Source organism: Xiphophorus maculatus, chromosome 16 (genome assembly GCF_002775205.1).
Source record: "Xiphophorus maculatus strain JP 163 A chromosome 16, X_maculatus-5.0-male, whole genome shotgun sequence".
NCBI classification, from domain to species: domain Eukaryota; kingdom Metazoa; phylum Chordata; class Actinopteri; order Cyprinodontiformes; family Poeciliidae; genus Xiphophorus; species Xiphophorus maculatus.
Window position 1 is genome coordinate 20,129,770 of NC_036458.1, and position 10,607 is coordinate 20,140,376.

The following is a 10,607-nucleotide window of genomic DNA, read 5'->3' on the forward strand; positions in this document are numbered from 1 at the left end:
AATAATTTTGTTGCAATTCGAAAAGTTTTGACCTATTAGATTTTTTTTTATTTGAGATTAGTTTTTTATTAAATGATTGTAAAACAAATTTAACCCCATAGCTTATACTCTGCAAAGTTTATATCCATTAATCATTTCACAGGCATATAATGGCAATAAGAGGCACTAAATAAAAACAAATCGTCCCGCTGTTACTTTTTACAAATAATTTTTAAAAAATGTAAATACCCCTCTTAAATATCAACTGGTCCCTGAAATCACCGATTTAGTTTTTTCATCAAGACTAATTCAACGCAGATCCATGAATATCTGCAAATTTATAGCTGAGGAATGTGTTATTTCTAAATGTCGATTGTTTTGGCTCGCAGCTAATCAAAACAGAGAAATTTCAACACTATATGAGACTAATAAAATGAGAACCAGTAGAAAAGTGCGAAGATTTAACAGCTGCCCCACAGACGTTCAAGGGGAGCGTGAATTTGAAATAATTTTCCTGTAAAATGGTAGTCAGGAAGTTGTTTCTCCAGGTGACTCAGGCGGTTGCCAAGGCAACGGTGTGCTTAAACAACGGAGAAAGAGAGCAGGTTCGAGTTGATCACCTGTTCAGGTTATTTTACGTTTTGTTTACTTTCGCCACAGCCGCCATGATTTCTGAACGTTCAATAAACGACAAAGATTGGACTAATAAAGCTGTTCGTTTTGCGAGTATACGCGATTCACAGCAAACATCAAATAGGACATGAAGTATTTAAGCATCTGGCTGGTACCGCGATAACTGGAAGAAACTGCATTAGGTTTTCTGTCACTCTAATATGTCTGCTTTAACTGATGTATATTCACAGATAAAATAGTTTCATTTACAATTTTTATATCATGTGGCAGATCTCAGCCAGCTGCTGAGAGAAAAAGTAGATCTTGGTCTCAAAGTTTGGGCACAGCTGATCTACAGTTGGTGAAGACATGCACTTTTAAAAAGAGAAACGATCTTTAAAAAACACTTAAAAATAATTGTAATGCAGAATGTTATTGGATTGAGGCCGTAATTGGCTCCAGAGTGGTATAAATTTCAGGTCAATTTTAAGCCATTTCAATACGTGCAAATTATCAAATGTCTTCCAATTTGGAAACATAACTCACTAGAATAAAACAAACAAAAAAAGGTTCATGGCAGATGCTGTACCTTGTCAAGATGTTGTTCCTAATCTAACTTTACACAAACTGAATCTGAATTTGTAAAGAACCACATGGGTTTTATTGCCTCTTTAAAAATAAAAATACTAACAAAACGGATTTATGACCATTTTCTGGAGAACAGGGGTTATTATGTTTAAAACGACTGCATTGTTCAGCAGACTGATGAAAACAGCAGATGGTGCTTCATGGTCCTGTTCTTTACAAGCTGGTGGTTCAGAGCAACTTTGACCCACATCTTTATCCCATCCGATAGAATATCTTAACTTCGAACTGCAGGCTCATGTGAGTTTAGCTTTATTAGGGGGGCTTTTCCTTTAAAAAGCTGGCCAAGTACAATAGAATAGAAGTACTTTATTCATCCCTGCAGGGAAATTACTTCGCAGTTACAGCATAGAGACAAGACACAATAACAACTACCACTGAGTAGCAGTAGTAGATACAGTAGTAGAACATGACCTCATTCAGGTTTGTCCTTTTTGTAGTCCAGAGCCATATATTTATTTTTTCCCAGCTTTTGAAATACTTTGAAAGGCATCTCTGCATCAGACCTAGAATTCAGCTGAAGATCGTCGTTTCCACTTAAGAATTATGTGTAACTACTATTTTCATTAACTTTTTCAGGTCTCGGCAGTGTGGTGAAAAGGAAATAACGACACATTCACACATGCAATTTTTTCTGTTATTTTTATGGAAACATGCAAAGCCACAACTCTTAAGAGAATATTTAGCTCTAACATAATACAATGCAGTAGTCAGGACTACATGGTATAGTGTGAAGAAAAATAAGGCATTCAGCTTTTAAACATATTACTTAAATTGTCTCTCTCTTTTTTTTTCCCAATATAGTAATTTATACCAAGGCAACAGTTTTAAGTTACAGCTTTAAAAGACACCTTTTAAATGTTGTAAAGTTTTTTATTATTATTTGGTACTCAACTTCCTGGCCATTGCTGTGGCTCTTAAAATATCAACAAGAACAAAATGAAGCGTAGTTAGCAACAGCAAAAAAAAGTTTTTGTTTACCTTAAAATCTGTAAATATATATAAAAATGTTAAAAAAGTGAACAAATCTAATAAAATTTCGAGCATTCCCCATGAGGGCCGCGTGATCGGACACGAAAAGAAACAAACGGTAAGCTTAAAGGTTTCAAATGTATAATCGGACCTGAATACAATCAAAGCTTCTAAAAGTTTATCATCCCTTTTTTCTCCTGTTTACATTGCTGACAGTGATGTTCACCAGTGTTGCAACAACAAACGAGCTAAAGCAAGCTCACTAAAACGCAGAAAAAGTTGTAACCACAGAAAAGAAAAGAGCTAACGCGTGTCGAGGCTGCATGCGGTTCTGTTTGTTAAAAAAGGCTCAGTGTGGTTTGGCTACTAACGTTTGCAGATAAATCGTCGAGTTGTGTTTGACGTTGTCGGATTCAGTTTCGCTCAGGTGTCTGCTGGCCTGGTGTACCTTTTCTTTTTATAAGTTGGTTCATCTAGTGGTATACGACAACATTTTCAGCAGCCTCCCAACTGGAACTGCAGTCAGTAGTTCACACACGTACATAACACACACATTGGAAAAGGCTGTAAACACTGATCTGCTGGCTGACTTTCCAGCGATGGTCGACTTAGTACACAGACGAATAGTAAGTGGTGATGTCCTGATGCACTTTCTTGAGCTGTTTCAGGAGGACAATGGCGCAGACCAGGGCAGTGATCTGTCATGCAGACAAAGAAGGAGGGAAGTAAAGAACAGCGAAGGGAAGAGGAACCCCCCGCGCACACCTGGCACTAACGTCCAACCTAAACGCCGAATGGAACGGATTAGTCCCGAGGTCGGCGTACATTCAAAGCGGCGAACGGAGATCCGATCGTTCAGGATGGATTTTAGTGTCACGCTCCTACATTCATGCTTAAAAAGGGCAGAATGTCCTGCTCCCACCTCTACCACGTTTTCACAAATTTAAACCAGCCACCCGGAAGATTTACACACAACCCCCCCCCCCCCCCACACACACACACACACACACACACACAAAAAGAAGCATTTGTGAAATCAGAAAATGAGTTTGTCTAAGAAAACATTTGAAGGACAAAAATCCAACCCTGTTACATCAACATCTGTTAGATTAAAGAAAGTGAGAACAAGATTTGGTTAACGGTGAGTGTTGCTCCAATTAGTGGAACAGAAATCATTCGTTTCTTCTTGGTGATTGACAAACCCGGTTCTGGTCAGAAGTTTATATCCAGTCAATCGTCACGGCCATGAATGTTGCAGTGAGGCAATCTATCTGAATATGTTGACAACGTTTCTCATCAGAAATGGCTCAGATCTCCTGGCACACATTTGTTTTTTTTACTCCACAAACGTTCAACAGAATCTTAATGTTGACCTTCTTTTGCCCACTAACAAATAAACGACAAAGCTCAAGTTGATGCCCAAGTAATTTTGATCCTGAAATATCTCTGAATGAACAAGTTGTAATTATCAGTTATTGTTTTGAAACAATACAGAAGTTCTATGTTGTAGCCATTCCTGAAAAAATAACACATTAGCTAGTTCGGTAGCGCTTTATTTGACGGGATGTGCATAAGACTGACATGACGCTGTCATAAACGTGACATAACGACTGTCATGAACATGAATTAGTCTTTATGTATGTCTGACTGTTGTCATGAAGTGTCATTCGGTAATTAATGACAATTTTAATGCAAAGTTGCTCTAAACGTTGCTTTGAAAGTCCATTAAAAGTGCCAACTTTGCATTAAACTGTCATTATTTACAAAATAGTACAAAGTTAGCACTTCTAATGGACTTTTAATACAACTTTACATAAAGTGTCATTATTTACCGAATGACACTTCATGACAACAGTCACAGACATTCATAAAGACTAATTCATGTTCATGACAGGTGTCATATTTATGACGGCGTCATGTCAGTCTTATGCACACCCCGTCAAATAAAGTGTCACTGTTAGCTTTAAAGTCTTAAATTATCATGAAATTCATGTCCATGCTGGGTGTATGTAAACTTCTGACCAATAGAAACCCATCGGTTGCATCAGAACAGTTGCTTGTCCCAATTTCTTGGAGAATGATCTTCCCAACAGTAGGTTTAGATATCTGAGGAGGGGATTTTTTTCCTTCTAAAAAGTATGAAGCTCAAGCGTGATCATGCCGAGTGAAGCAAAAGGGTTTGTCACGTCAAGACGCTGTGGAACAACACAAATCCACAAAAGCGAGAACGGAGTCTGTCGAGACGCTTCCTAAGCCTGAGCCACAGGGATGTTGACCACAGAGAGGGGCGTGAAGACGACGGGGTCCTGGTTGGGGAAGGAGTTGTTGGAGGCGGTGACATGCTGGGGGTACGGCTGAGGGGCAGCCGGGGAGGGGGTGCTGGAGTTCAGGATAATGTACTGAGGAGATGAGGAGGCCTGGCGAATCTGTGAACTGAGCACTCCGCTGCAAATCAGAGCTACGATCTTTTGGAAGCAACGATGGAGGAAATGAGGGACAGAAAATAAAATAAAACGACAAACAAAAAGGTGGGAGGGGGAGGAGAGAAAGATGGTCAAACTTAAGAACGTGAGCAAAACACAAACTTGTTTAGGGCTGTCCTTATTTAATTAAATCTGCACCTTCAGATCTACAATCATAATGCAGGCTACACTTCACTAAAACGTCAAATTAGGAAGGAATTACCGAACGAGATGTTTTGTTAGTGTGAAAATTTTAATTTGGTCTTTTTAGACTGCTTTTAAGCAAACACAAATACGCAGAGTTTTCCTACCAGAAGAGCTCCAGTTCCGACGAAGATGCCCATCACCAGCGGTGCCCGGCTGTCGAAGACGGTGACGATGGTAGTGGGACAGTTCTGGTGGAGGACAGAAGACGCTGTGAGCGCCTGAAGATTCAACACCCAACCCAGAGTTTACAGAGCGAATCCACCAGCAGGAAACCAACTGGTTTTCTACGACTTCCACCTCTACAAGCATCTCAGCTCTGAATCAGGGACCACAACCACCTACGAATAGCTAAAACCTGTGAACACTTGAAGAAATGGCCAAAAGCTCATTTATAGCTGCCTATTTTAATGCTTCAAATACAAAATATACCTTAGTAGGGACTAAGACGCAAAGTGTAAAGCACATGTGTCAAACTCAAGGCCCATGGGCCAAATCTGGCCCGCCATAGCTTTTTATGTGGCCCTCTAGATTCTAGACTAAACACTAAATTTGCTTAAATATTATTTTACAAGTCAAATCAATGCAGTTTTTATCCATTTGCTGCCAAATTATTTCAATCGGTCTCTCCAGTTTCTTGAGAATTATCATGGAAATTCACGCTAAATCAACAAATCTAGACTTCCTGTTTCCTCGGACTACAAATATGACAAATCTTATTTCTGATAGCTTTCCTTCCTCATTTTCTTGCGTCAGGAAATACTTAAAAAAAAAGACTACTACTCCTTTTAAATAAGCCTATATCTATAGTCAGAGTGATGCAGGCTCCATCTCCTGCTCCAGATCTTTTGGCTTAAGCCTCTATCTCTATAGCTTTGCATTTCTAGAAACCAAATATCTCAAGCTCAGTCTGATTGGATCTCACCACAGACTCTCAATAGAATTTAGACATGGACTTTGACTGGGCCATGGTAACAGACAGTAGTTTGAATCTAAACTATTCCAGTGTAGGTAAGCCTTCGATAATCTCCTCTCATCTGTGTTGAAGTAGATTCATGTACCATGTTTCACCAAGGGGTGGGAATGTAGGCCAATAGGTGATCATAATCATAAAAAAATAAGAAAGCCACTTACAGGCATGACGAGGTGCTCCAGAACGCCGTTTGGTTTAGGACAGGTCTGCTTCACTAGCTCAACTAGCGGGACTCCAGTCATTCCACAGCAGTGCAGCTGAAGCACAGGAAGTGGAAGTCAGTAAGAGCACTCAGAAAAATGAACATGTAGGTCAACATATAAATGCACACGATTTTTATAATAAAGCAAGAAAATGGTGCACACTTACAGAGTTGTGGATGAATGCGAGTGTGACACCAATTGCTGGATCTTGGCTGCTCACATAGAGGCTGTATAAAGTGGTATAAAACTCTCCTAGTCTCAGTCCAACCTTGGGGAGGAAAACCCAAAAACACAATTACTATCAGGATGGTTTGGTTTGGGACAGATGGCTGTGGCTTTTACCGTGTTGCTGTTGGAATAGGCAAGTCCTCCGATGACAAACTCAGCCACAGCCAGAAAGAAGAGCAGGATGGCGAACTGGAGGGAGAAGAAGTAGATTAATGGAGTTACTGCCAGTCGTTCTGCAGCAAAACAACAAAAAGGGAATCAAAAGAGTTCAGTTCATTTGCAATAAAATCTGCTTTTTGGATCGTTTCAAAAGAAGCTACAGAATAATATTGGAAACATTGTTTTCTCTTTAATTCGGAGCCAAACAGACAGAATTCTAGAAATACTCTCTTCTAGGCCACACATTTCATTATAACTTTTTGTTTCTATGCGCCATGTAGATGTGATCATCCTGAGAGTCATTTAACGACAAAAATCCAAACACTAACCTAAGTAATACTTAATAATTAATTTGTATAACACCTTTTGAAAAAAATGTTACAAAATGCTTTTGCATTTTTAAAAAAGTCAATTAAAACATCATGAATGATGTCAAGAAATGCAAAAAAAAACAAAAATCAATTCAAATACATAATGTAAGACAAAATGAAACAATAAAAATATTTAATCTGTTTTTAATGATCATTCTCTGCTGTTTTGACGCATCGTCATCACCTCTGAGCTGCCACTACAGAAATTATGTTATGTTTTGCTGGATGCTGTATTGTCCCAGTGTTAGTGCAATAAATTGTAATATTGTTGTTTTAAGACTATTTTCAAGTAGTATATTAATAATGGCTTCATAATGCAGGTTTGCCATCTTGAGGAACAATAAACTTTAATTTTGCTAATAACATTTAACACTGGACCTGGAAGAGATTTTAAAGCCTGAAAAAAAAACACAGCAACCAATAAAATATATATAAAGCAGAAATAAACCCAAACAGAACCATAACCATTAATAAAATGGGTTATGATGTCTTTGTGAACAAGATTGCTCTGATATTAATAGCAAGACACCAACAATTTCTGTTGAGAAACTGTCGGTGTATTTTTATGGAGGGGTTTGTGTGTGTGTGTGTTTGTGTGTGTGTGTGTGTGTGTGTGTGTGTGTGTGTGTGTGTGTGTGTGTGTGTGCATTGCCTTACCACTTGCAGGGCACATTTTTTCTCATTGCAGGCGCCGTAGTCTCCAAACGCCACCACAATCAGCATGATTGAACCAAGAATGATCAGTACGGTCACACCTGACGGAGCAGAAAACAGGAACAGTTTGCCATAAGATGTAATCTGAAACCGACCTGCTATCCGACCGACGCGTTTGCGACAAACCTATGACGAAAGCGCTGGAGTTGAGCGCGTCGATACCAAAGATCCCTCTGGTGTTCTCGCCGAATCTGAGCCACAAGCCGAGGCCCAAAAACGCCAACCCAACCACCTGCCACGAAAGAGGAAGCGAAACTAGGTTACGAGTGGTAACACCGTTCGAGCAAACTCACCTGTGGTTGCAGGAAGAATAACCAAAAGCAGCCACAGCTGCAAAGACGTTTCTCTTTGTGCCTACACAAAAAGTGGAGCCCTACAGAAACTAAATCAAAAACTGTCAGCGTGGTATCAATCTGTGCGATATCACAAATGTAGATAAATGCTCAGATGCAGTATTTGGTAGGAAGTGAGGCAGGCCTGGGCGATAGACCAAATATTAACCGACACTGAAATTTATGACGATGACCAACGTCATTTTGCCCATGTCTGTATTTTCGGTGTTTAAAAAAAATGAAAAGAAAAGTTGTTTTTGGCCGGTTAAAATGGGTAGACTGCGCTCCTGTCCCTTTAAGACACTATGTGTACAGTCTGTGGTCGTGCTACTCCAGCCCACAAACAGTAAATGGAGGAAATTTCAAATGTTGATGCGGTGGCGGTTGTGTTTACAGGAAAGTTATTTTATACTTCTAAGCTTGCTGATGAGTTGTGTTTATTCATTCAAGATTTTTTTTTTTAGCTCATTTTTGTTTAGTTAAAATTTAGTATTTTTCTTCAATAGCTTCTGGGATACGTGACATATTGACTCAAAATCAGCGTGAACTTGTTCTACCAAAGTGTGTAGATGAAGCACATTCATTTTTACTCCATTTCAACCCTATTTTTCTTTTTAGCATTTTGTCAAAATTTAGTAAATATATTTTTAGTTATTTTTTTGTCAACATTTTCTACATTTGTACTCAATTTTGACAAAAAATTACTAAAAAATATGTTTACAAAATTATGACACACAATTACTAAAAATATGTATTTACTAAATTTTGACAAAAAACTGCTAAAATAAATAAAAAGGGTTAAAATGGAATAAGAATGAGTGTGCCTCATCTAAACACTTTAGTAGAACGATTTCACACTCATTTTGAGTCAATGGGGCACATGACTTGGAAGCTATTGAAGAAAACATATTATTTAATATTAAAATTATTTAAAACATTGAAAATGACTTACAAATTCAAGAGAGGATAGTGTGTCTCGTGTAACCCTAATTACCACTTTTTGTGTCAGTCGGTCACAAGGCAAAGCATTTATTTACATTTGTTTGTCAGGAGTGTTTGGTTCGGACATTTGTTGACAGTCCCTAAGTGAACCTTTGAGCGCTTGATGAGGAAGAGGAAAGGAGCGATAGATTAATGCCTGAAGAAAATGCAAGGTATAAATCTAAGCATTTTGAAACTACTGATATTGAAAGACCAACATTTTTGTAATAACTAATAAACTCTTTGATCAAACATGACCTACTTCAAAACGTATTAATGACGAAGAGAACAGGCAACAGCGACACTGACCAGCAACATGAACTAACAGCATGGACCAACGGCATTGGCCAATCACAGAAGTTATTGTGATTTGTGATTGTGACTTCTGTAACTTCTGTTATCTGTTACTATCACAATAACAGAAGTTATTGCAATTTATGACATTGCAGATGTCATAAATTGCAGATATTTCTGACATCTGCAAGGGGTTCACTGCTTTACTGCAGATGAATTGACAAGATGACAGTGAGAAATAGAGAAATAACATATGCAACATCTACATACAACATTGACATATCTACAAGTACTAAGACCATAGAGATCAAACAAAGACGTAGACCAACAACATCTACACATATGGCTTATACTTATTTTTGACACAAATGGAGCCCCATATATGCTAGGTTAATTGGTCTGTGATAATGCATCTATATTGACTTTTGCAGAAAGAAGGGACTTTCAGCAGATACGTCACTACTGCAGTATTAGTTATTAATGTTAATAACAAAAGTTTTGAATTACACAGATAAGTCCCAAAATACTGAATACAACAGAAAATAAAATCATCAAAAGATAGCTAAACGGCTGTTTGTGGAGAGATTGCATCTTCAATTACTTTTTACCACACAAGCAAACAGTAAAACACAAAAACTTCCACATTTTAGTATTATTCTCGTAATTATTCTCCTAAAAAAAAAAAAAAAAGCAGTTACTTGCAGTAAGATAAGTTCCTGTTCTCGGTGTGGCAGGGACTAATCTTGATCTTATAGACCAACTGAAGAAACATCAGTATGTAAAAACCCTGAAAAACAACCAAACGGGAATTAAACCTAAATATTGCCCGGAGATGAGCCCTCTCTAACAAGGTGAGGTAATACTTGAAAGGGGGCATTGGCATTTCTGGAAAAACGAAACCTCTAACACTGTAACTGTAATCTGCAGGCACTTCCGCTCCCCGTGTCTTGGAATAATAAGCACTTAATACGCCGCCTTTTTCTGGCAGCTGTGTAATTAAATTCACTTACGGCGAAGATAATGTTGAAAAGGATGAGAATATATTTGCACACGAGTCCACATCCGTCGACAGCCATGATGAGCAGCGGTTTGTCAAACTGCGCACTTCTGAAGTCTGAATAAAACCCAAATGGGAATGATGGAGCTCTTCCAGCAGCACGGGCCTGTTCGGGTGAAGCATATAGAAGAAGAAGAAAAAAAAACCGCGTTAGTGCATATCGGTGCGAGTCAAAGTCAGCAAACGTCGTGATAAATTTTTTTTAACGTCAAATATTTCACACGGAAAATATGAACTACCAACACAATTCTCGTTCTGAAACCACCAACATGGCGAACACGGATATAAGAAAAATAGCTTCAAACGAATTAAATACCTTTTTTCAGCTGTGACTTGATTAAGCAGCACGCGCCTTTCGCTACAGCATCCGATTAAACTGCGTGTAAATTTTCTTACCTCAACGTGCGACAAGCCCCGCCTC

At 38.5% G+C, this 10,607-nt stretch overlaps 1 protein-coding gene across 2 annotated transcripts; it reads right to left on the reverse strand.

The window, feature by feature from the left end:
* Positions 1 to 1,861: 1,861 nt before the first annotated feature.
* Positions 1,862 to 10,607, reverse strand: LOC102220291 (CD9 antigen-like). Of its 2 annotated transcripts, none has more exons than XM_005810903.2 (9): positions 10,503 to 10,606; positions 10,140 to 10,292; positions 7,649 to 7,754; positions 7,466 to 7,563; positions 6,393 to 6,467; positions 6,217 to 6,318; positions 6,009 to 6,104; positions 4,982 to 5,065; positions 1,862 to 2,906 (listed from the first exon to the last, which is right to left on the reverse strand). In XM_005810903.2, the coding sequence occupies exons 2-9, from the start codon at positions 10,203 to 10,205 to the stop codon at positions 2,817 to 2,819; spliced, it is 717 nt and encodes a 238-aa protein (XP_005810960.1). In that variant the 5' UTR covers positions 10,206 to 10,292; positions 10,503 to 10,606; the 3' UTR covers positions 1,862 to 2,816. The 2 variants fall into 2 exon arrangements, with proteins under 2 accessions (XP_005810960.1, XP_005810961.1); XM_005810904.2 differs by lacking the exon at positions 1,862 to 2,906 and adding an exon at positions 4,111 to 4,673 and having other exon boundaries at positions 10,503 to 10,607.

Bases quoted from the DNA above. Each gene is read 5' to 3' on its own strand.
- LOC102220291 (XM_005810904.2), bottom strand. From the start codon at position 10,205: ATGGCTGTCGACGGATGTGGACTCGTGTGCAAATATATTCTCATCCTT. The intron at 7,755-10,139 runs GTAAGTGAATTT...CTTTCGTGGCAG, and splicing joins TTTTCAACATTATCTTCGCC to GTGGTTGGGTTGGCGTTTTT. The intron at 4,674-4,981 runs GTAGGAAAACTC...TGCTTCCAAAAG, and splicing joins TCGGAACTGGAGCTCTTCTG to ATCGTAGCTCTGATTTGCAG.